This window comes from Podarcis gaigeae, assembly GCF_964106915.1.
Source record: "Podarcis gaigeae genome assembly, chromosome: Z".
Lineage (NCBI taxonomy): Eukaryota > Metazoa > Chordata > Lepidosauria > Squamata > Lacertidae > Podarcis > Podarcis gaigeae.
The window spans coordinates 17,686,971-17,713,367 of NC_139691.1; the positions used below are offsets into that span (position 1 = coordinate 17,686,971).

General features: G+C 45.0%; 2 protein-coding genes across 5 annotated transcripts in view; one reads left to right on the forward strand and one right to left on the reverse strand.

Moving 5' to 3' along the window:
* WDR5 (WD repeat domain 5) overlaps positions 1-26,397 on the forward strand; it is a 164,393-nt gene that overhangs the window by 107,178 nt on the left and 30,818 nt on the right. The gene's annotated exons all lie outside the window — the stretch shown is intronic.
* The window catches only part of BRD3 (bromodomain containing 3), a 38,013-nt gene that overhangs the window by 6,224 nt on the left and 5,392 nt on the right, over positions 1-26,397 (reverse strand). For 2 of the 4 annotated variants that reach the window (XM_083722179.1, XM_083722180.1), the window contains exons 2-12: positions 23,679-24,009; positions 21,627-21,764; positions 20,418-20,565; positions 16,515-16,741; positions 15,095-15,466; positions 13,498-13,626; positions 10,972-11,163; positions 9,770-9,835; positions 6,393-6,634; positions 1,099-1,391; positions 46-174 (exon numbers count right to left, since the gene is read on the reverse strand). In XM_083722179.1, the coding sequence (XP_083578305.1) occupies positions 46-174; positions 1,099-1,391; positions 6,393-6,634; positions 9,770-9,835; positions 10,972-11,163; positions 13,498-13,626; positions 15,095-15,466; positions 16,515-16,741; positions 20,418-20,565; positions 21,627-21,764; positions 23,679-23,879 (2,137 nt within the window). In that variant the 5' untranslated portion in view covers positions 23,880-24,009. The remainder of the gene's footprint in view (positions 1-45; positions 175-1,098; positions 1,392-6,392; positions 6,635-9,769; positions 9,836-10,971; positions 11,164-13,497; positions 13,627-15,094; positions 15,467-16,514; positions 16,742-20,417; positions 20,566-21,626; positions 21,765-23,678; positions 24,010-26,397) is intronic. The other 2 variants (XM_083722181.1, XM_083722182.1) reach the window with 2 other exon arrangements.

Below are 26,397 nucleotides of genomic sequence, written 5' to 3' on the forward strand. Positions count from 1 at the left end.
ATGCAGTTACTAAATGCATACAGGAAGGGAGGAGGTTTTGTTCACCTTTTTTCGCAGGCTTCTTGTTGTTGTTCAACTGCCCGCTGACGTCCTGAAGCCTCTTCTCCAGCTCCTTCTTCTTTTCCTGAGCAATCTCCTCCTTCGACTTTGCCACCTGCTTCTTCCCACTCGCAGCTGCGGGGGAGAAAGGCACAATTGGTGACATGTGGAGAGAGAAGGAAAAGTCAGCAACCACTGTCTTTTGCATCCTCATGCCAATGACTCCCAAGAGATGCTGGATGGGGGTGTGTGTCAGATGGCCTCTTGTGGGTTATGCAATAGCATCTCCCCAACTCCAAAACCTGAGAAGTGGAGTGGTGTGGGGGACAATTGGGGGAGTTGCCCTGGGGGAACAGCCTTGAAGGAAGCCTCTTTTGACAGGCTGGTGGGGAAGGTCAAGGCAAACAAAGAGATGGGTTTTGGACCTTGTCCTGGGTGCTGACAACCCATGTTATGCCACTGTGAGTGAGAGAAGGGCCTTAGATGGTAGAGCAGTGGCCAGTGACATCTCCACGTAAGGCTGGGGAAAGAGCTTCTGCCAGTCGGCACAGACGTCCCTCAGCCGGATGGACCAAGGGTCTGACTCGGTATAAAGCAGCTTCCTATGCTCCTATTAAATAATCCAGCCCTTTCCTCAGAACTATGAGGATTAGAATCATGCCATGTTTAGAGGAGGAGCCATAGCTGAGTAGCAGGGCATCTGCTTTGTATGCAGAAGGTCCCAGGTTTAAACCTCAATGGCATCTCTAATGAACCCAGGGCCTTCTGCATGCAAGCATAGGCTCAGGCACTGAGAAGTGGGCCATCCCCTAAAAATAAAAGAAGTTCATTGTTTACAACCTTTGGGACCAGTTGTTGCTTAGCCTACCTCACTGGGTTGTTGTGGGGATTAAATGAGTGGGATTAAATGAGGAGGGGGAAGAGACTCATGTATGCCTTTTTGAATTCCTTGGAGGGAAAGGTGGGATATGAATGCAATATATAGATAAATAGATAAAAATAATTAAGATATGGCCCTGCTCATTTCAGGATGGGTCCTGGAAGGCTCCCTCCACTTACAGAATGGCTTCCGTTGCTTCTTCTGCAAACAGGATTTGACGTATCTCTCCAGCTCCCGTAACGTGGTAGGCTTCAAGGTTTCGAAATCTATCTCAATTTCATCGGGGTTGGAGTCCCGGAGTGAGGGCTCCCTTGACTGGATGATGTGCACCACCCGGCCCAGCTTCTCCCCCGGCAAGCGATTGATATCCAAGCTGAGTTGGCGCTTCTCATCGTAGGTCATGGGGAGTCCCTCTTCCTCCTCATCTGAATCGTAGGCCACAGGAACCTGTTTCCCACCTTTTTTCGGCTGCCTGCAAAATTACTTTGCTATTATTGCCTGCAAAGTTAATTTGCTCCCCACTGTGAGGGGAGGGAGGTTTGTGGTGAAGTGGAAAGAGAGAGGGTTTGGTGAGCAGCGCGAGCAGGGAATAACTAGGGGCTGCCTTCCCTGCTTGTGTTACTCACCAAACCCTCTCTCTTTCCACTTCCAGTGAAAGAATTTCTATAAGCACCAAACACGAGGAGCAGTACCCAACTAAGTTCTACTCAGAGTAGACACATTGAAATTATTGTACCCAAGTTCATCATGGCCATCAGTTTCAGTGAATCAACATGGAGTAGGGTTAGCATCGCTTTCTACCCCCTTAAACAATTTCTATTAAACAAATGTGCTATTAATATTCCATAAAACAACTGGGTCACACACTTTGGGGAGATCATGGCCACTGGTCCCATCACCTCCTGGCAAATAGAAGGGGAAGAAATGGAGGTAGTGAGAGATTTTACTTTCTTGGGCTCAATGATCACTGCAGATGGTGACAGCAGCCACAAAATTAAAAGACGCCTGCTTCTTGGGAGAAGGGCAATGACAGGCCTAGACAGCATCTTGAGAAGTAGAGACATCACCTTGCCAACAAAGGTTCGTATAGTTAAAGCTATGGTTTTCCCAGTAGTGATGTATGGAAGTGAGAGCTGGACCATAAAGAAGGCTGATCGCCGAAGAATTGATGCTTTTGAATTATGGTGCTGGAGGAGACTCTTGAGAGTCCCATGGACTGCAAGAAGATCAAACCTCTCCATACTGAAGGAAATCAACCCTGAGTGCTCACTGGAAGGACAGATTGTGAAGCTGAGGCTCCAGTACTTTGGCCTCCTCATGAGAAGAGAAGACTCCCTGGAGAAGACCCTGATGTTGGGAAAGATGGAGGGCACAAGGAGAAGGGGACGGCAGAGGACGAGATGGTTGGATAGTGTTTTCGAGGTTACCAGCATGAGTTTGACCAAACTGCGGGAGGCAGTGGAGGACAGAGGTGCATGGCGTTCTCTGGTCCATGGGGTCACGAAGAGTCGGACACGACTAAACGACAACAACAATATGTGTGTGTGTGTGTGTATTAACATCCATGCCGACACGACATTACAAGGGGCCGCTCGGGACTTCGTGGAAAGCATGGCCTCCATGGGGCTGTCCCTGAATAAGTCTGACCCAACCCATAGCTGCGGACATGCCTTGGACCTGGTGTTTACCTCTATGGATGCTGGTGATCTGACACTAAGTAAAAACGAAACGAAAGAAGTGCCATGGTCAGATCACTTCCTGGTGCAACTGGACTTCTCTGCGACCCATCCCCTCTGCAGGGAGGTGGGACCGATTCGGATGGTCCGCCCCGCCACTTAATGGATCCAAATGGTTTCCAGAGAGTGGTAGGGGATGCTTTATCCCTTGTTGATGGCCTTTCAGCCGATTCCCTGGTGGCCCGCTGGAATGTGGAGTTAACCAGGGCTATTGACTGTTTGGCTCCGAAGTGCCTTCTCCGATTGCATGGAGCCCGGACAGCCCCGTGGTTTTCCACAGATCTGAGGGCAATGAAACAATCGTTGAGACGGCTAGAGCGCCGGTGGCGGATAACTCATTCCGAATCTGACCAGACACAGGTTAGAGCTCAACGTCGAGCCTACCAAGTGGCGATAGCGACGGCGAAGAAGACTTTCTTCGCCGTCTCTATTGCATCTGCAGAAAACAGCAGCAGGAGACTTTTTCAGGTGGTTCACAATTTAGCGGAACCACCTGTGACATCGGGGCCCAGTACGGGCCACATGATCTCCTGCAATGATTTTGCAAAGTTTTTTGCAGATAAAATCGCTCAGATTCGGGAAGAAGTAGACTCCACCGTGGAAGCAGGGCCAGGGTGGGAGAGTGCTAGAGTCCTGTCTAGTCAAGTTGTGTGGGATCAATTCCAATCTGTTATCTCTGAGGATGTGGACAGGCTGCTTGGACGAGTGAAGCCAACCACCTGTCTCCTGGATCCTTGCCCATCCTGGCTTATAAAAGCTAGCCGGGAAGGACTGGGCAATGGGCTTCGTGGGGTGGTGAATGCTTCCCTCCATGAGGGAGCCTTCCCAGACCCACTGAAAAAGGCGGTTATTAAACCGCTTCTTAAAAAAACATCTTTAGATGCGGCCACGATGGCCAATTATCGCCCAGTCTCAAACCTTCCATTCCTGGGCAAGGTGATTGAGCAAGTGGTTCCTGAACAACTCCAGGCACGCCTGGAAGAAGCGGACCATTTGGATCCCTTCCAGTCGGGATTCAGGCCTCATCATGGGACTGAAACTGCCTTGGTCGCACTGGTTGATGATTTCCGGCGGGCTAGGGACAAAGGTGAGAGCTGTTTCCTAGTTCTGCTGGATCTCTCAGCGGCGTTGATACCATCGACCATAACATCCTTCTGGACCGTCTTGAGGGGCTGGGAGCTGGGGGCATTGTCATACAGTGGTTCCGCTCCTTCCTCCTGGGCTGTGTTCAGAAAGTGGTGGTGGGGGATGAGTGTTCAGACCCCTGGGCTCTCACTTGTGGGGTGCCTCAGGGTTCTGTCCTCTCCCCCATGCTTTTCAACATTTACATGCAGCCACTGGGAGAGATCATCAGGAGGTTTGGGCTGGGTGTTCATCAGTATGCGGATGATACCCAGCTCTACCTCTCTTTTAAATCAGAACCAGTGAAGGAGGTGAAGGTCCTGTGTGAGTGTCTGGAGGCAGTTGGAGGATGGATGGTGGCTAACAGATTGAGGTTGAATCCTGACAAGACAGAAGTACTGTTTTGGGGGGACAGGAGGCGGGCAGGTGTGGAGGATTCCCTGGTCCTGAATGGGGTAACTGTGCCCCTGAAGGACCAGGTGTGCAGCCTGGGAGTCATTTTGGACTCAGAGCTGTCCATGGAGGCACAGGTCAAATCTGTATCCAGGGCAGCTGTTTACCAGCTCCATCTGGTACGTAGGCTGAGACCCTATCTGCCTGCAGACTGTCTCGCCAGAGTGGTGCATGCTCTGGTTATCTCCTGCTTGGACTACTGCAAAGCGCTTTACGTGGGGCTACCTTTGAAGGTGACCTGGAAACTACAACTAATCCAGAATGCGGTAGCTAGACTGGTGACTGGGAGCGGCCGCCGAGACCATATAACACCGGTCTTGAAAGACCTACATTGGCTCCCAGTACATTTCTGAGCACAATTCAAAGTGTTGGTGCTGACCTTTAAAGCCCTAAATGGCCTCGGTCCAGTATATCTGAAGGAGCGTCTCCTCCCCCATCGTTCTGCCTGGACACTGAGGTCCAGCTCCGAGGGCCTTTTGGCGGTTGCTTCACTGCGAGAGGCCAAGTTACAGGGAACCAGGAAGAGGGCCTTCTCGGTAGTGGCGCCCGCCCTGTGGAACGCCCTCCCATCAGATGTCAAAGCGATAAACAACTACCTGACATTCAGAAGACATCTGAAGGCAGCCCTGTTCAGGGAAGTTTTTAATATGTGACATTTTAGTGTATTTTTCATCTTTGTTGGAAGCCGCCCAGAGTGGGCAGGGTACAAATAATAATAATAATAATAATAATAATAATAATAATAATATATGGGGGCATCCAATTACAAAGGGCTGGAGCTGCAGTGCTATAAGGAGCAGGTGGCCCAAGTGACGCCAATACAAAAACCTCACACATACACTTAAGTAAAATAATGTTATGTTTACCACCCCCTCCCCTCCTCTCTCTCCTCCTCCCAACTTTATACTGTGTACACCATCAATGTCTCACACTGAACATAACTGATTTGTAGAAAAGACTCTATGAAAATAGAGGCAATGCCCGTACTTTTGTAACCCAAGAATTTTTTTTAAATAAAAACTATTTTTAAAAAAACCAAAAAAACCACCTCCTCCTTAGGGGGGCTTTCCCATGCAACCTTGGGAGCTGATCCTCTGTGACCAACTCCTTTCCTTTTGATTAGTTCCAGTCAGCACAGAGCAGGAGAAAGCTTCTTTTTTTGTGGGATGAAGCATCCAAATCGCTAAGTAAATGGTTAATGCTCACAAAGGGCTATAGAACTCTGTGATGTCACAGGCCGTGGCAGTTATTTTCCGTTGGTTCAGTTATGGCAGTTATTAACAGTCTTCACAGTCGGAGCAGCAGATATGTTCCGTTATGCTGCTGTCTAACTCAGAGTTAGGTCAGTCTGCAACAGTCTTTTGTTGTCTTAGGTGTAATATGTATTAGTAACAGAAGTAACATCTGCCTGCCTTGTATATTTAATCTAACAAGTGCAAGCACATTGTGTAAAAGTTGTTTGTTATTTAAGCTTTAAACAGGGAGTGTCTTGCATATTTTTTTTTATAGGAGGGAAAGGGAACTAATGAAAGGGTCAGACCCGGGCTCTCTTCTGCATAACTCTGTAAATGGGAACTAGAGTTTAATTCCCACACTTTTCAGTGACTTAAAAAGCCCCCATTCAATGCTGATTGGGTGGCTTTAATAATAATAAATTTTTATTTATACCCCGCTCTCCTCAGCCAAGACCGGGCTCAGGGCGGCTAACAACCAATAATAAAAACAAGTTGATTAAAATACAATTTAAAAGATTAAGATACAACATTAAAACATTAGGATGCAGCCTCTTTACAGGAGGAGAAAGGGGAAAAAAAGAGGGGAAGGGAGTCAAATTGATTCTAAGCCAAAGGCCAGGTGGAACAACTCTGTCTTACAGGCCCTGCGGAAAGAAATCAGATCCCGCAGGGCCCTGGTCTCATGAGACAGAGCGTTCTACCAGGCCAGAGCCAGTGTGGAGAAGGCCCTGGCTCTGGTTGAGGCTAATCTAACTTCCTTAGGGCCCAGGACCACTAGGGTGTTGCTATATATGGACCTTAAGGTCCTCCGTGGGGCATACCAGGAGAGGCGGTCCCGTAGGTAAGAGGGTCCTAGGCCATGACATCAGAGACAGGGACCGTGCTGCAGAAACAGTAACCCCAGACCACTACACCTCTCTCCTTTACCTGTTTGCGGTGGTGGTGCTGTTGGCCTTCTTGGCCGGTGGCTTTTTCTGCTGGGCCTGCTTCACCGGCTGAGTGACCTTCACCTTCTTCTCCTCCTCAGCCTTTGCCTTGTGCTTCTCTTTCTCCTTCTCTTTTTCCTTGTCTTTCTTTTTTTTCTCTTTTTCCTTCTTCTCCTTCTTCTTCTTTGGCTTGTTCACGGGGGCTTGCGAGAGAGCAGCAAGTTGCTCGTGGACAGCCTTCAACTGGCAGGGGAAGATGGAAGAGTAAAAGCTTAAGGTGGCCATATTGCTCCAGAGCCAGCTCCCTTGGAGGGAATGAGCCATTCTAAAATTGTGCTGGGGGGATCCCTCCTGCATTTCCCACCCCACCTTGATCATTCTCCATCAATTAATGAGAAAAGAAATCACATTCAAGAACTATCAAATTTGGGTGAAATTCTCTCCCTTTTACCTTTATCTTACTTTCCTGGTGGCTGAGGGATATTTGCCAATGTTCTCTCAAATCTACAAATCATCTCACCACTGGCTGCACTTTCTGCAGGATCTTACAGGGGCTACCACCAAGCAGTGCTCCTGGCAAAATGCCATTGGCGAGAACCAAAAACTAGCCCCTCCACCACCTCATGTGTGGTGGCTCTATATGTTCCTGCCATGATCTGGGCTACAAATGCATGGATAGCAGTGGCTTCATACCCCCCTCTCCCAATTGATTGATTGCATAATATTTGTATACCACTTGACTGTAAAAAAAAAACCCTCAAAGAGGCACCAGATGTGGTCCCCTCCCCATGGAGGTGTCAGTTCTCAAACAACCCTGCAGACATAGGGTGGGAAAGCAACAAGCCCAGCTTTGCCTGTCTGATATATTCCCAATGCATTGACACCAGGGGAGTGAGGAAGACACACTGCGTTTGGTGCCTGCTAAAAATTGTTTAGCCAAGCTTTTTTTTGGTAACTTGTAATTTCATTTTATAATGTACTAGGGGTTGCCACCCCTGCTGTCACCTTCCCCAGGTGTGTGCCAATGCAGCTACCGCACATGTTCACTTTACTTGCTAACCCCATCTACCCCTTTTGGCTTTCCGCGACACCTGACCAACCTCTCTTCCCTTTACACCTCACCTATCCACACTCTCCCCCCCCCCCAGCTTGCCCTAAGCCCCACCCCTTTTAAAGGAGGGGGTGGCAATTCACAGAGTGGCTTGCTAAACAGCTGTGTGAAGCTCCTCTCCCTTCTATGTTAAGCCTCACTGCAGACACATTTAATGGAGGGGGGAGGTGTTAATAGAAAGCAGCTTGTTAAACCACTTTATGAAGGACCACTCTGCCTTCCATTAAACCTGACTCTAGCTGTGTTTAATTGGGGGGGGGTGTTGCTTCACACAAGAGTTTGCTCAGCTTTTGTGTGAAGAGCCTCCCCTCCCCCTAAGCCTTGTTGCATGCCTTTTTAGTGTAGGGAGTAGGTGCTTTGCAGTGCTTCCCTTCCCTGTTAAAATAGCTCACCTGTTCTTCATGCTGTAGTTGACACTGCCCCCTACTGGCGGCCATGCAAACTGCAGAGCATAACGGCACCTTGCATTTCTCCATACTGTATATAGGAAGATATCTTTTTAAATTCCTATTTTATTTTGGGGGTAGTGGGTGGGAAGGTTTGATTGGCCATCATTGCGTCTAAAGAAATAAAAGCCTCTCTCAGTACAATGACTGATGGGCTCTTTCCCATGTTCAACCACAAACTTACAAACACACCACAGACCAACTGAATGAAGCTCGTGGTCTACTGGTAGTGCACAGACCAAGGCTTGGGAACCCCAATCTTCAAAACAGAAGAGATGCCCTTACGGGCAGCCTCCCCTACCCACTTGTGGGGCTGTCTTTTCCCCCAGAGGTCTGTGAACATCCAGTCCCAAACATTTCCTTGCTTGGCCATCAACTGATGGATGAACACATCAACATTCAGAATAGGATCCCTTCTAATGTCATTTTTGTTTTTTCTATCCCTGCATTTTTAACTTGCCCCAGGCACTAAGGATTAAGTGAGAATGGAACTTCATATTAAAAAAAAAAAACACATAAAAATAAGTAGTCCTGAAATAAAAATGGAACAAAAACAGAGCAAGGGGTCCCTTTTAAAAGTGTTAAAACACAAATAAGACTGTGTGTCCCACCTCCACCCCAGGAAGAAGCAGAGACATCACCTTTAAAAGAATTATCATGAGGACTAGAAATTTGCCCATCATTAAAAAAAAAAAGAAAAAAGTGGGATTCTCAGGAAATCTGGTGGGAGCACTGGGTTATCGCTTTGGATTGCAAACACTCTATGAACTCAGCAGCACTGGCTGTGGAAGAGAATGTACTGCCAATAGGTTCCCCCCACCACCCGCCCGATGGAGGACTGAAATATGGGAATTTGTCTAAATCATCATCAGATCCTTTAACAAAACTCCTAAGATAAGCATCAGTTAAAAGCAGTGATGAGGCCCTGCCCTTGGGGGCTCACAATCTCATTTTTTCCTACTCTCCTGCCATGCCAAGAGCAACAAAACTCAAAAAAGCCCTCTAGAATATAAACTGTTGTAACAAAATAGTCTATAGCGGGTCACCTAGCTCAATTCTTATCTAAACCAGGTGTAAGAAACACGTGGTGCCCTCTAGATGACGCTGGACTTCCAGCTCCCATCAACCCCCGCCAGCCACACTGACAATGGTCAGATGGGAATTGTGGTCCAACAACATCTGGAGGGCCCCCAGGCCCCCATCCCTGATCTAAGAAGGAGTATTCCACTACTGCATGCAAGAGATGGAAGGATGCCTCTATATAGAAGAGACATTCCCTCATGTGAGAGTGGAATCCCTCTCCTTGGATAAAGGGTGGGGAACCCGTGACCCTCCATTTCTTGCTGGACTTCAACTACTATCAGCCCCAGCCATCTTGGCCAATAGTCAGGAGTTGATGGGAATTTTAGTCCAGCAAACAGCTGATGGGCCACTGATGTTCTCCAGTGCTGCTTTAAGCATTCTCTCATCATTGACCAGATCCAGGTGCTTTTAAAATTCCCGTCCTCCATGACTGTTAAAAGGATCAGAACTCAAAGCTCTTGACCTCTTGTCACCCTCTCTCTTTCCCCTTTCATCCCCAATTTATTTTAAAACAAATTTATTATCAAAACACCTGCAGAATCCCACCTTGCCAGCTGAAGCCCAGAGCTTTACTGGATCAGCAGGACGGAAAAATTATCTCACATGCAACACAGCAACACATCTTATAGATAGGATATTATATATATATATAGCTATGCTAATGCTACACAACTTGACATATCCGGACAGCAATAAGAAAATGAAAATTTTAAAATTAAAATTAAAATAAACAAATACATTCCATCCATTCCAGTCTCGGGAGTCATTGACCTTGTAGCACTGCCTCAATGATCGGGAACAGTCCTGTGTGAACAAGAAGACAGGCGAGGAAGCTAATCGTGCATCCTGAGTGCGAATCCATTCGGTAGGAAGGGAGGGGGGGAAGGGTAGGGGATCCCGCAATCTGCATTTGCCACATGAACACACAAAAAATTACACTCTGGTCTCCCAAGGAATCCTGAGAATCTTTTCATTTTTTCCTCTCTTTCCTTTTAAAAGGGCCAACTTTCTAGCCCTCCAGGCCACTCAAAGTGCATGAAAACGCAAGGGCCAGCATTTCCCCCACTCACAATTCTTTTTTCATAATGTATTTTTTGCATTATAAGAACCACACAATGTATGCCTTCAGGCACCCATTTTTTTAAAAAAAGAAAGAAAGGTTCATAGTAAGCCAAAACTGTTTGGATTATTTTGGGATTATTGTTTTTTTAAAGCCTCTGAATATTAGCCACATTGCAGTTTACTTTATAAACACTAAAAAGCAGGACCTTGTTTCAAACAAGTAAATGATAATTTAAATTCTTCAGAGGCAAGTGTAGCTCTCATATTACAGATCAGCCCAACTGAGACTAAGTGACCTATACTCCAAAATAATAAGTTATTTTGCTGAGGTGGTTCTCAAACTGAAGACTTCTAGAACCATATGTGTGCTGGCTGAACACTAGGTTTTTTCACAGACATATTTCATAGATACCAAAATGTCAAGCAAGCTCACGTGTAGAGGGGCTTTTATTGGAGCTAGGCCTGGAACCCATTGGGAATGAGATCTCAACGTTTGTTTGTTTTTAAAGGACCATAAGAACATAATAAGAGCCATCCTGGATCAGGCCAGTGGCCCACCTAGTCCAGCATCCTGTTCTGACAGTGGCCAACCAGATGCCCCAAAGGGAAGGCCGCAGGCAAGACCTGAGAGCAACAGCAACTCTCCCCGCTTGTGATTCCTAGCTACTAGCATTCAGAAGCATCATTGCCTCTGACAGTGGAGGTTGACCAAAGCCATCATGCCTAATAGCCATTGATAGCCTTCTCCTCCCTTAACCTGTCCAATCCTCTTCCAAAGCCATCCAAGTTGGTGGCCATCACTGCCTTGCAGGACTGAGTTCCACAGGTTAACTGTGTATGGTGTGGAAGAGGACTTCTGGCATGGGGCCACCTCTCACCTGCTCCTGCAGCTCAGCCAGCCGTGTGGCTCTTTCCTCTTCAGAGTCTGAGCTGTCCGAGTCGGAGGAGCTCTCCTCGCTGCTATGGCTGCTTTCCATGCTTTTGCTGACAACGGGTGCCGTCTGTGGGGGCTGGGCCAGGGGCTCTGCCGGCTCATCCGGCATCTTGGCAAACCTCATCTCAAAGACGTCCTGCGTGCGGAGAGAGAGTGCAAATGAAAGAGAGAGGTTTGTAGAGGGGGCAGAGAGAGCCCACAACCCTTCTAGGAACATAAGATAAGCCACTGGCCACATCCAGTTCAGCATCCTGTTCTTACAATGGCCACCCAGATGCTCCAAAGGGAAGCATGCAAGTAGAGTCCAAGCACAAGAGCCCTCTTTCCTTCTGTGGTTCCCAGCAACTGGTATTCAAAAATATCATTGCCTCCGACCATAGAGAAAGAGCACAGCCATAGAATCAAAGAATCACAGAACTGTAGAGTTGGAAGGGACCCCAAGGATCATCAAGTCCAACCCATTACAATGCAAAGAATCTCAGCTAAAGCATCCATAGCTAGCAGCCATTGACAGCCTTATCTCTTCCATGAATTTGTCTATTCCTCTTTTAAAGCCATTTAAGATTGGTGGCCATCACCACTTTCCATGACAGTGAGTTTCCCCACCCCCTCCACCCACTTTCTCCTTGGAAGCAGTGTTCCCCAACCTCCCATTAAAAAAAATAAACAATTTGGAACAAAGGCAAGGATGTGAAACACAAGAGCATCATTGCTGAGTCACCCCCCCCCAAAAAAAAGATGGGACGTATATTGGCCAACTAGGCATAATCTGCTTTGATGCAGCCTAGTTGCAGAATCCTCTCACATTTAGCTGTTATTTCTACACTGCAGGGGATTGGACTAGATGCCCCTTGAGGGCTCCTTCCAACTCTCCAATTCTGTGCTTCAAACCAAATCAATGAAAAGCTAGCGGGACTGGATGATAAATAGTTAAATTACAGGAAGCAGAGGCTGAAATTGAAATGCATTCCATACAAGGATTTGGAGGAGAAGATAAAATCACAAATAGTGATATGGAGAATTGTCTGAATATGGCTTTGATGGATTTGAGAGGGGGGAAGCACTGGGAAAAACTTCATTCCTGGCCTTTCTTCAGTTCTAGCAGACAAAGTATATTCTGCAGTCAATTTGGAGTGAATTCAGAGAATGCTGCTGCTAAATTTATGCTATTCTCTATGGAAAAAGACTTGGAAAAACAAAAAAAATCAAAGGTCCTAGAAGACCAGATTGGGATGCTATCATAAATACAACAGGAAATGGAAACACAACAGGAAATGGAATCTGAACATACAGGACATGGACTAATGGATATATAGTAAGAAAAATATAGAATATTATCCCAATATATGACCACGCTGGATAGATTTAAAATGGACACAGACAGAAGAATTTACTGTCAGCTGATATGGAATAATGCTGCTGGGAATTAATGGAGGTAAAGTTAATATTAAAGAAAAAATATGGTTGACAGGTACCAATAATAACAATTTGGGAACCTATCTTAGGCTTTTTGTGGGGAAAATAAATGATTGATTCTGAGTCACCTTGACTTAAAAGAAATATTGTTTAACAGAAAATAGAGAAGATGGGTGTTAGCGTGGACTGAATGTTTTAAATAATCATATTTTTAATGTACATGGAAATGTCACTCTTTCAGGGCCAAATGTTGGGAGGAGAAAGGAAAGATTCCAGGTGAGAGCTGGGAATGAGCTACTGTCCCCTTTAGGTGGTAAGGGCTAAAAATTACTCTTAAGAGAGGACTCCATATTCTACTTATTCTGTTTGTATTTTTTGTAGCAGTTTTTATTGTGTTATTTAAAAACTTTAATAAAAATCTCATTACAAAAAATGATAGCTCCCCCTCCCCTTCCCAGAAGGGACACTTCTGTCCATAGGCCCAATTATGCCAACCAAACCAAGTTCACCTGTCCTTCACCTCCAGGTAAATACCCAGCTGGTCTAAAAATGCCTCACCTGTCAGCTAACCAGAGGCATCCACTTGATTATCAGTGCTTGTAAAGACCTCTGCCTTTGCCTGCATGATTCCCCCCCCCACCTCCCGCTCAGGCAACCCCCCCAAAAAAACCCCACCAGGTCACCCAATATCACCGTGACATCAGGCCGGCATCCTCACCCACCTGTCACAATTTTGCCCAGTGGGAGGAGAGGAGAAAAAGTTCTGGCCCACCAGCGGGACTTACTTGACCACCTCTGCTCTAAAAGTGTCCCCAATGCAGATGTGCATAAATGATCCACTCTGCTCCTATGAGGAGGCTGCTTGTCACTTCTCTGCCTGTGTCACTTCCCTGGGACAGGCCAAATCAGGGACAGAAATGCATTATTTTGGAGGCAGGCAAGGGGAATTAGGCACAATCCAAAGCCTCATAGGCACCTTTAACAAAGAAATTAATTTATTTCTCATATCAGTTTTTGAGTCTCTGTTCTGGTTCCATTTTGTCCATCACTTTACCTGAAGCTTCCTGGCCATAGCCACGACTTCATGGTCTGGTGGGTTGTACTTATAACAATTAGAGAACATTAACCGGATGTCCGCTGCAAAGCTCTGGGCATCTTGATAATCCCGAACGTCCATTTTTTTCTGCAAATACAAGTAGGGAGGGAAGGAAAAACAGGGAGAGGGAAAGTTGGATAACAGGTCGAAAAAGCCAGAAGCAACTTGAATTCACATATGCAGAAAGGTTTTTTTTTATTTTTAAGGCAGAGTTTAATCTGGGGCAGGGCTGGAAACCATCGACAAACTATTATGGTCACTGCAGAGAACAAAACAATTATTTACAAGCACTTTTGATGCTTAGAAATGCTACAGGAATAAAATGATACAGCTGAGAGTATGTCATGTGGGGTTTGAGTTTTGCTCATGTATGTTGTGAAGGTGGTGGACTCTCCTTCATCGGAGATTTTAAAGTAGAAGTTGAATGGTCATCCATCAGGGATTCTTGAGCTGTGATTCCTGCAATTCAGGGGGTTGGATTAGATTACCCTTGACCCCTGAACCCTAAAATTCTATTATATCGGAAATCTGCCAGCAAGTATTGGAGGAGCAGCAAAAACAAGTCCACTGTTGATGGACCAGGCCACAACTCCCCCTCATCCAATGCCAGCATCAGCCTGGCAGCTGCCTCTGATGGTAGTCCCTGGGTGCTGCCTGATTAGTTTTGACCCGTGACAGGGTCTTCTCTGTGGTGGCTTCCTGGTTGAGGAAAGCCCGCCCTAGTGAGAAGCACTTGTCCCAACATTATTAACTTTCAGGAGGGGTTTGAAAACATTGATGAATGACCTTTTTAACCCAAGCTTGTGGTGGCTGAAGAAGACTGTTCCTGGCAACCCCAAAATCACTGGATTTAAAACATTTTAAATTGTAACCGTTTTTAATTATAATGATTTTTAAACGCTCCAGCGTTGTTTTTTCTTTTAAACTGTATACCTGTTTGCTGCCCTGAGCTCCTTGGGGAGGGAGGGCTGGGCATGAATTAAATAATAAATATAATCAGTAGGATTTGCAACTGGGACAAGTTCAAGAAGTTATGGTTAGTGTATTAAGCCCTTAACAACTTGGGACCAGTTTACCAGTGAGATTGCCTTGGTCATATATAAGCACTTGACTGCTTCAGTCCATAGAACTGGCACTGTCCCATGTGCCACATAATGCCCACTCTGTGCTTTTAAGAACTCAAACTTGCACTGTAGAACGCCCTGCCTATTGACAGCAGGGAGGTGCCTTTACTACCTGGTGCTTGCTTAAAACCTTTTTGTTTGGACAAGCCTATCCAGGCATGCAAACAATTCCTAGTCTCCTTTTAACTTACCCTTATATTTCACTATGAAAAGGTTAACAGACCTTTTTTAAAAAGTGATCTAGCGGTTAGAGTGTTGGCCTAGGAACTTCAAATCCTCCCACTCGGCCATGAAGCTCACTGGGTGTGACCTTGGCTCACAGCCACTGCCTCTCTCAGCCTGACCTAACCTACCTTACAGGGTTGCTGTGAAAAGGGAGGAGGAAAAGGTGGGCTATCAACACAATGAATCAAGATTAACAGGGGACATACTTTCACAGTACTGAGATCCATCGGGTGCTTGATGATGTCATGGTAGTCGTGCAGCTCGAGAGCCTCAGCATCCACTGGCTTGTAGAAGGGCCAAGCATATGCTGCGTGCTTCTTGGAGAGCATCTCCTTGAGGATGCTGTCACAGTACTTGAGGTGTTCGGAGAGCTTCCCCTTCTTCCCCGCGTGCTGGGGCACCTCCCCATCCTCCAGGTCTTTCTTGGGCGGCTTGATGGGCCGGCCCCCGCTTTCCCGGCGGGCCACCACCTTTGCCTGCTTGGAGTCCAACAGCGGGGTGGGCGACTCACTCCGACTGGCTGTGATGGCTGATGTGGTCGGGGTGGTTGTGTCCGCTTTCCGCTTCACTCCCTTTTTCTGAAATTCAAAGGAAAACACACATACACAATTTTTTAAAAAATAATCTTCTTCTAAAAGGAGAGGCTACAAATAATAAATGATGAATGCATGGGCCCTTTATTCAGAACTATGACGACTAGAATCTTGCTTTGGACGGGCCATAGATCACTGGTAGTGTATGTGGGAGGGTCTCAGGTTCAATCCCCACTTGCAACTCTTTTTTTCTTTTTAAATTTATCATTTTCAATTATACATAGTTTGCACAATGACATTTAACCAAAATACAAACCATACATTTATCATCAATTTTCCTTTCCGCCACCTTCCATGCTTCGTTTTATTAACCCATTGCCGCTCCAAATTCTAATTATTCCGTATTCTCTTTTTTTGAAAAACAACAACAACAACAAATTGTCCAGTAGCACCAACTAAGTTTGTTCTGAGTATAAGCTTTTGTGTGCATGCACACTTCTTCAGCTTATACCCAGAGCAAACTTACGTTGGTCTCTAAGGTGCTACTGGACAATTTTTTAATTTATTTATTTCGACTGCGTCACACCAACACGGATACCTACTTGAATCTCTCTTTTTCAGTTTTATTTCAATATACTTCATACTGCTGAATTTATTCTAACACTGCTAACATTTTAGTTTACAGTAATTTTTCAAGTATGTTGCAAATCTTTTCCAGTCTTTCTTAAAAATTATTTCATCCTGGTCTCTTAGTCTGCTAGTCAAATTAGCCATTTCTATATATTCTATCAATATAATCTGCCATTCCTTTGTCGGTATTGTGCCCTCCTTCCATTTCTGAGCATATACCATTCAGGCTGCTGTAGTTGAATATGAGATTTTCCTGATCTCTAGGTATATCTGCATCAATTATTCCTAAAAGAAAACTTCCGGTCTTTTTACAAATTTCCTTTTAAACATTTTTATTTTCAATTCATTATGTATCATCTCCCAGAAGCTCTTAGCCATTTTACACGTCCACCACATACTGTATGATAAAAGGTACTTCCTACTCTATGATTCCTGTGGGTTGGATTTATTTTCTTTTGCTTACCTTGACAATAGGTGACATAGCAGTTACCACAGGCATGATGGGAGTGGCAGCAGGAGGGGGAGGCAGTGGGGGCACAGCAGCAGGGGCCGCAGCAATGGGGGAGATGTTCGCGGTGATGGTTGGCACAGGCGTGGCAGCGATGACTGGCGTCTGCGACACGGAGGGAGGGACATTCTGGAAGGGTGCTGATGGAGACATGGAAGATAAGGCTGCTGGGTGCTGAGCTCCTAGTTGTTTTTTTTTAAAAAAAAGAAAAACAAGAGAGAAAAGGGTCAAAGTAGCAAACCCCTCCCTGTTTCTTTTGGGGATGAAGGCCAGCTCAATCAGAACCCCAGCTGGTCATGATGATAATTACTGTTTAAGAAACGGTGCCCGAGTTTGCTGCTTTTTTCTTCTTTCCCCTCTCCCTTCTTCCTTGTGTGCCGCTTCTTTCATGACTGCAAGGTCTTCTGCAACGTCTTGTTCCATTAGCTTTTGCCAAAAAGCAAGCTCCAACAGGCGTTTCCTACCCCTGAATAGGGCCGGGCGATATGTCAATATATTGTCTTATAATCAATATTAAGAGCAAATTGTGATACCCATTTTTTTAAAATTACCTGGCAATATATCGTGAGTTGTGTGGGTGCTTGTGTGCAATAGTCAAAAAGCATGATATTGCAAAAATCGGGAAGCCAACGCTGCTTCCTGTCCTGTTGCAGCCATTGTTATTGCTAACTCTGCCTCAGCTGCTTCTCTGTGCTTCCTGTCGCAGCAGCAGCAGGCTGACGCAAAAATCGCTCACTTAGAAACTTTGTGTGCACTGCAGGGTAAACTCTCTGCCTTAGCTCTCCGTCTCCCCTGCCTGCCTGCCTGCCTCCTCAGCAGCAGGCAAAAACTCTAACTCTGCCTGAGTGCTCTGTCTCCTGAGCAGGTGGAGCTCAACAACCTGCGAGCAGGAACTTCCCTCCCTCAGAGACACCAGGCTCTTGCTGAATCTGGACCCCCCTTTCTCCGCCTGCTCTCACGTAATAATATAAACTGGGGGAGTAGTAAAGAAAAAAAAACACTGCTCTAGCGTAAGAGCCGCTTCCCTCTTTCCCTTCTTGTGCTTGTTGTGGGTGTGCGATTGTCTGTGTGTATGTCTCTCTCCCTCCCCACTCCCCTGTTTGTGTTTTGTTTCTGAGAAGCAGCAGAACACCTTGTGTTGTTGTTGTTCTAATTAACCCAGCCTCTCTCCACTGGCAGGTGGCAGGTCGTCTTAACTTTAAAGTAGCTCTTCCCCTCTCTCCCACCCCCGCTTCCCCTGTCCCAAGCAAGCTGCAGAGAAGCACACTACGTAGTTGCTTCAGATTAAAAGAAAGAAAAACACGCTGCTGTGGCATTAGAGCCGTTTCCTTCTTCCCCCTGCTGTGCTTCTTGGTTGTGGGTGTGCGATTGCCTGTGTCGTGTGTGTGTGTGTCCCTCCCTCTCCATCTCCTGTGTTTGTGCGCGTTTTGTTTTTATGAATACGCAGAGCAGTTTTTTATATAGTGTACCTCAGGTTAAGAACTTAATTTGTTCTGGAGGTCCATTCTTAACCTGAAACTGTTCTTAACCTGAGGTACCACTTTAGCTAATGGGGCCTCCCGTTGCCGCCGCTGCATGATTTCTGTTCTCACCCTGAAGCAAAGTTCTTAACCTGAGGTACTATTTCTGGGTTAGCAGAGTCTGTAACCTGAAGCGTCTGTAACTTGAAGAGTCTGTAACCTGAAGTACCACTGTATATATAAAAATTAACTTAGCCTCTTTCTGCTAGCAGGCAGCAGCTCCTCTTCTTAACTTTAAAGTAGCTCTCCCGCCCCCCTCCACCACCTCCCCTGTCCCAAAGAAACTGCTGAAGAACATGTTCCGTAGTTGCTTCAGATTAAAAGAAAGAAAAACACGCTGCTCTGGCCACTTCCCTCTTTTCCCCATCTGCATGTATTCTCTCTCTCTCTCTCGCTCTGTGTGTGCGCGCGTGTACACAGAAACGCAAAATTGTCTCTGTCTCCCTCAATATGCTCATTTTCTCCTCCAGACCCTCCTCCCTAACCTGGAACTCTTCTCCATTCTCCTCTTACCCCTTTGCTTTCTCACACATTTTTTATTAAGTTATTAACATTAATATGTTCTCCAGAAATCTGTAACATTACTGTTGAAGCACGCTATCAATGAGTAAATTTTCATATAATTAAATGCATCAAATTTTCCTTGCATATATATATATATATAGAGAGAGAGAGAGTTTAATCTATTTTTATTCTGTAAAAATCTATCCATTCTTTCTGGTTTTGCCTAGATTATAAAAGAAATGCAGATTCCCCTGGCACTAAAAATATAAAATTTGTTTAGCATTTTTTTTATTCTGTTAAAATTTATCCATTTCATTCGCTCTATTTTGGCCTTGTTTAGAAAATAAAATTAACAAACAATCTAATAACTGGTGTTGTGGGATGCACACATTCAACAAATATCTATTTGAATATCTATTTGAATATCAACGAATATCTATTTGAATATCTATTTGAATATCTAAAAGTGTGACAGTGATTCTGAATTGGCTTTTTTTCTTGTTTTGTAATGTAATTTATTTTTTAGGAAACATTCTCTCACCTTACCTTTGATATCTATGCTACTGAATTACTTCTACTGCTTTAATTTTAGAGAAAATGTGCTTATTTAAACATTATCAGTACAGTAGTACTATAATATAACAGTTTTAACAATATGTTAAAGATAAATAAAAATCTATCAATTTTAGAGTTAGACCTGTAGGTAGGAGCAGTTGCCAGGGCATTACCACATTCACCTCTACATAGTTCCAGCCTTATTTCAAGCATTGTGATATACTGAAATATCATAATGTTTAGCTGGTGATATATTGTCATATTGAAAACCAGGTATCACACAGCCCTACCCCTGAACTATTTCTGAATCATGAAAACAGCTATTATTTAAGAATAATATTATTTAAGTTTACTGTTCCTCTTCCCATCATGGGTTGTTTTTATGGTGTTTTTGTTTTGTTTTAAAAAAGCTGTAAGCCTATGAGGAGGGATTGTCTTGTTTTAAGCCACTTTTTGAGTGAGCCTTTTTGAGTGATGAGAGCCATAGAAAAGCTCTAAATAATTAAAATCCTCTACCTGAATCTTATCTCCTTCTCTGTAACTTGGAAAGTGTTGCAGCAAAAAAACTGCTAGCCCTTAATGTTTCTGAGAACAAGTTTCTAGTCCTCACGGTTCTGAATACAGGGCTTCATTAGATAGGAACATAGGAAGCTGCCTCCCACTGAGTCAGACCACTGGTCCATCTAGCGCAGCACTGTCTACACTGACAGACAGCAGCTCTCTAGCCAAAGCTCTCCTCAAGCACTACCTGGAGATGCCAGTGGCAGCTTAACCTGGGACTTCCTGCATGCCAGGCAAACACTCCATCCTTGAGCTATGGCCCTCCCCCTAAAGATTAAGATTCTAGTCCTCATGATTCTGAATAAAGAGCTGTGTTCAATAGGAGCACAGGAAGATGCCTTATACGAGTCTGACATTTGGGTCCATCCAACTCAATAGTGTCTACACTGACTGGCAGCCGCTCTCCAGGGTTTCAAAGAGGACACTTCTGCAGTTCAACAAGCTGCTGTCAGAGATTGAACTTGGGACCTTCTGGATGCAAAGAAGACACTCTGTCACTGAGCTACACCCCTTTCCCTATTTGCTTCATCCATAAATAATCCACTTGCCTCTCAGGGGATTGGACTAGATGACCATCTGGGTTACTTCTAACTCTACAGTCCACCTGCCAGGGATTCTTAAGCTGTGATTCCTGCATTGCAAGAGATTGAACTAGATGACGCTAGAGGATGCATCCAACTCTACAATTCTACGGTTCTATGACAGATGCCAACCCAACCTGTGCTGTGCCCGCTGCCAGCCATCTTCCGCGCTTTGCCTTTCGGAACCGGAGGCAAGAGCTCAACCTCTTCCTGTGGCATTTGAGCGACTTTTTGAAGAAAGATCTTCTCCAAGGCTTGGGCCATGAGAACGATGTCATCGGTGGGCTGGAGACGGGGTGGGAGAAAGCAGGAGGTCATGGGGAGGACACAGGAAGGCTCGACACCTCACATCTATTTATTTGTTTGCTTCATAACATTCATACACCACTTCAGTGTGGTGGGGAAAGACCTCAAAGTGGTTTGCAAAGAAAGAAAAAGATAATTAAGATCATCACTTAGAAAAATTAACAGCAAGGATTTAAAACTTTCCAAAAAAAAATTTAATGGATCAAAATTTGCACCAATCTTCTAAAACATCTGGGTAAACTTATCTAAACAATATAGCTCTTAGCAGGTGCTGCAACAAGTACAGCGAAGGTGTCCGTCCGATATCAATAGGCAAGTTCCAAAGTATAGGTGCTGCCACACTAAAATATTGAGTTCTTACAAACATGGAACAAGTATTATGTGGCACCTGTAACAGCGCTAAGGCTGCTGATCAAAGGTGCCTGCCTGATGTCAGTAGGAACCCACTCATGCAGCAAAGCATTAATCACACTCTGGACCCAACCAGTCAGTCCCACTATGCTAGATCTAACAAGCCAGGAGGAACAGGGGTCAAGGTTGCATGTGGTCAGACACATTGCCACCAGCATCTCATCCACATCAGCTGATTGCATGAGGAGAAACTGATCCCACAATACATCCTTCATGGCAGCAATGGGTACTTCAACCAGAGCTGCAACAAGCACAGAGTCATGATCCCTCCAAAGCTGAGTGATTTTATCCTCAAAAGTGTGTAGCCAGTTGATCACAGCAGGTCTTCAAGGGCTCGAGGTCCCTCCTCTACAGTGGGAGTTAGTAACCCTCAGACCCTCCAAAGTATCTCCACCAGCTGGTTACTAGAGGACACAATGTGAGCTGCAAAATGAGCCATTTTTGCAGGCCCACACTGCCACATTGTAGGCACAGTTAAGTGTTTTTAATAGTGTTTGGTCATCTTCAGAGTAAGACTTACACCACTTGCACTAAAGTTCTCATCCAGCTTGTTTCATAGTCCGGACCTCCTCAGAATACTAAAAGGACACAACACCCGACAACATAATCTCAGCCCCCAGATCCTTTACCTTATTGTAGATGTAGCAATTTGTAAACATGGTGTTGAAATCTTGCATACATTCGCTGGCACTCCAGTAATAGTTGTGCTCCAGCCGTTTCTTGATAGTCCCCATATCCATCGGGTTTTTAATTATTCTGTGGTAATCCTGTTGGGAGGAGGGAAATCTCGTTTATTAATTATTTGGGGAGGGGGTGGGACTGTTTCATCTAGAGGGACCTATAGGGAACCTTTCAAGAAGTCACAGACCAGTGGCAGAAAGCCAGCCAGGGTGAAGGCTTGTGGCCTCCGAAAGGCAGATCACACAGGAATGCAGCCCACATGCTGAAGGAAGTTTCCCACCGCTGGTTTAGATAATCATATGCAGCATTTGGCGATAGTTACAAGAAACAAACCATGGTTAAGTGTAACGTGGGGGATGGAAAACCCATGGCCCTCCAGATGCTGTTCATTACAGAATTATTATTTTTAATTCTCTTTGTAAACTGTTTTGAGGCGTTTTCTCTCTTTTTTTACAATCCAGTAGAGTATAAATTTTATGAAATAAAATTACATTACATTATGAAATTACAGGTATTGGAGGTGTATTAATTTTTATTTAAGTAAATACATCTCCATCTCCTGTAATCCACAGCAAGCGTGGCCAATGACCAGGGATGATGGCATATTTTATTTATAAGCATATTTATATATCCCAATTTTATAACAACAACAAAAATCAGAGCAGTTTACAACCATTATACATAAAGCCATATAAAAAGTTAAGATTTTAAAAAACCAGCTAACTATTGTGGAAAAGATGTATTGATTTCCAGTGTAAGTCTGAGGGAATTGAAAAGTTTTCAGGAGGCATTTAAAGGTTGAGATGGAAGTGGCAGGCAGTTCCACAGCACTGGTCAATGGCCCTAAAGATTTAGTTTCTTCTTGCTGCCAAATGAGTCTCACCAACTCAGGAAATGATGCTCCTGCAGAGTATCTCAGCGATGGACTTGGGATACAAGGGTTCTGGCACTCCCTGAGGTACCCTGGACCTCAGTTGCTCAGGGCTTTGTAAGTTAATACAAGGACCTTGAACCAGGCTTGGTAGTAGATGGGGAACCAGAGAAGGGTGTCCCATGTTCTCAACCAGACTCTCTCCTTAGTAATTTGGATGCTGCATTCTTCACCAGGTGGAGCTTCCAAACCAGGCCCAAGGCCACTCCACACAGAGCACATTACAGCGATCCAGGCTCAAGATTATGCATGGACTACAAGGGTATCCCTGTCCAAGTGTCCAGGAATGGCTGTGATTAACAAACCAGATGAAGCTGGTAGAAGGCACTCCTAGCCACAGAGGACACCTGGGCCTCTAGTGAAAACGATGTACCCAGGAGTACCCCCAAACTACGGACTTGCTCCTTCAGAGATAGGTAAGTTACCTGTTCTGGGTGGGGTTGCCCTATCTCCAGACATGGGACCCACCCACCTTAAGAGCCTCTGTCTTCTCAGGAATCTAACACAGTTTACTGGCTCTCATCCAGTCCACCACTGCACCCAGACACAGGTCCAAAGCTTTCACATTCTCTCCTGATTCAGATGTCAGGGAGAAGTAGAGCTGCGTGTGTCATCAGCGTACTGGTGACACCTTGCTCCGAAACTCCAGGAGCTGTCCCATGAAACATGGAGCAAGCTTCTTTTCTGCTGCTCTGGGAGGGGAAGACCTGAACCAAAGGATTCAAATGACAAGAAAGGAGATTCTGACTAAACAGTATGAAGAACTTTCTGACGGTAACTGCTTGGCAATGGAACTTGGAAGATGGTGGACTCTCGCTTCTTGGAGGTTTTTAAACAGAGGTTGGAAGGCCATCTTTTGGGAATTCTATAGCTGTGATTTCTGCATTGCAGTGGGTTCTATGGTTCCTCACGACAACAGATGACGCCTTGTCGGAGCCTTTAAATAAGTGGGGAAACACCTCAGAAATAAGAAACATTACTCACTAGTAAATTCAATTTAATTGCATCAACAGGCTGATAGCCTTTAAATAAGTGGGGGAACACCTCAGAAATAAGAAACATTACTCACTGGTAAATTCAATTTAATTGCATCAACAGGTTGGTAGAAAGGCCAGGCGAACTGGTGTTTCCACAGAGTCTTCACCACCACATTCTGCATGTACTGAAGTTGGTTGGTCTTCCGCCCAGGCTTGGCTGAGTTGGTGACCTCTGGGGGAGGTGGGTTCGCAGGGCCTTGGGGAGCCTGGATGGCTGAGGTGGCAGCAGACATCTTTCTCCTGCCTCCTCCTCGACTTGCTGGCGTTCAAGGCAGCAGCAGCAGGTCCTCGGGAAGGAATCGTTGTCTTTCTACGATCCCTGGATGGGATGGGCATCCCATTCCCAGGGACCAGCCATGCAGCCTGGAGAGCAGGGAGAGGACAGCAAAACATCAGTCGATGATTTCTAGAAAGGGCGGAGGGAAGACACATCGTGGAGGGCTCGATCTTTTGATCACAAGGAGCCAAATCTCATTAGGCCCTCCAGTTCTATGACATGGAAGGAGAAGGAGGAGGAGGAGAAGGAGGATGGTTCCCCACCACGAGTCCTTTCTTGCATACAAGGGAGAAGCTTGCGGGGCAATCACAAATAGCAGCTGACTACTAAGCCTGCAAAGCCAGGGCCAGCCCAAGGCTGCACCCTAAGCCACACCACCCCAGGTCCTTTGTACATACAAGAACACAACTGGCAAGGCAATCACATTTATGGGGCAATCCTTAGAACTGGCCTTGTTCATAGCAACTGATGGCACAAGAGCCTATTTCTGGTGAAGGACTGGGAGGAAATTTGCTTTGCTCAGAGACTGGAATTACATCTTGACTCATTACAATGATGATGCAGTAGCAGGAAAAAGAGTGGGGAATGAGCTCCTTTGTGACTTCTGTAAAATCAGACATCAACCCAGCATTCAAAAGTTGCCAGGAGTATTTTGCACATTGCTTTCGGCCACTTGTGACCAAGTGAAAATGCCTGAGTGCCAGGATGACACCTGGTGCATCTACCATCTGGAGGTGCATGCCTGGGTATTATTGGATCTTGACTGTTTTCACACACTAGCAACACATCCTGTAAAATTCTATCCATATTTTATCTGCACAACTAGAATTAATTTCAGGAGCTAAAACGTTCTATTGAAGAATAGGATTTTCGATCCGTCTGGCCCAAAAATCACAACTAGGCATTCCGTTTTGGTGACTATTACATTGGTTTAAGGAGCTATATTGGTGCCTAGCTTATATATCTGAGCTTCTAACACTGCATCAGCCTTCTGTATTTACTACACTACAAAGAGGTTTTTAGAAATGTGTTCTAACCACCCAAGTCTAGAGAAAGAATCCAATCTACAACCTTGAAAGAAAGCTAGGTGGATATATATATTGGGCAAGACATTAACATGGCTCAGACTCAGAACATGCCAATATAACTCCTAGACTACTAACAGCTAAAAGTAAGAACATGCCAACAATGTTTTATTATTTCATACAATTTTATATACTGTACTGCTTACTTGTTTAAAAAACCTCAAAGCAGTTTGCAAAAATACTAAAACACTTTAAAAAAATTAAAGCATGCAATAACAATAATAATAAAACCAGCAACAACCTAAAAATTCACTAGCCTTCTAGATACCTGTGTAGGCTTATCTATACAAAACTGTTTTGAGCAGGCACCAAAAAGTGTAGTGAGGGCACCTGTCATTAGGCAGGGAGTTCCAAAGTGTAGGTGCCATCACACTAGAAGATGAATTTCTTAATGATATGGAATGGGTATTACATGGCATCTTTAACAGTGCCAGTTCCAGAAATCAAAGCAATTGAGAGAGCTTATGTGAAATAAGGCAATGGGGAGAGAGAGATGTGCTCAATCATATCAACCAATTACTTATTTGAAAACCAACTATAAAATGTTGAATCTGTAATGGTGAGCAGCCCAAATAAGATCACATCTAAATCATAAGTGTAGATCAAATTGGATTTATTTGGGTGGTGCCCAAGTAAATTCTACTCAGAGTAGAGCCCACTGAAGTTAATGGAAACAAGTTACTCGTGGCCATCAATTTTTGTGTGTCTACTCCAAGTATGCCTAACATTATGTTGTAATTATAAGTATTTATCATAAGCTACCCTTCACCCAAAGCATCTCACACAAAATACCAACGAATGCCAGCAGCAGGGTTCAAATCCCCACTTGGCCAAGAAACTCTTGAGCTCACATCCCCCAGAGCCATCTGGTTGGTCTTGTGCTCTTGCATGTGCTAAGGACTTGGGAAGACTGGCCCTGGCTTTGCAGCCTCGGTAGCTGCTATTTGTGATTTCTCCCCCAATGTCTGTGGTGGGTTTTCTTTAGTGCCGTTTTTAAAACTAGCTCTTTATGGTTATTATGGTGTGTTTGCAAATTGCCTTGAAATGCATGTAAAAGGGGATTCATAAATTTATTATTATTATTATTAAGCTTTTGATCCAATCCAGCAGCCAGGCTCTTATTACGTTCTAAGAACCTAAACAGAGTTTGCTAGATCTAGCCAAAAGTTACCCATCTCCTCCAGCATCCTGTCCTCACAGTGGCCAACCAGATGCCCTAAACCCTCAATCAGGACCAGAGTACAATAGCACTCTCCCATTCTGCAGTTTCCATAAACAAGTATTCAGAAGCATTACTGCCTCTAATCATGGAGTCAGAGCCTGGCCATCATGGCTAGCAATGGTACCCCTTGATATCCTCTGTGAATTTGTTCTCTTTGAAAGGAGGAA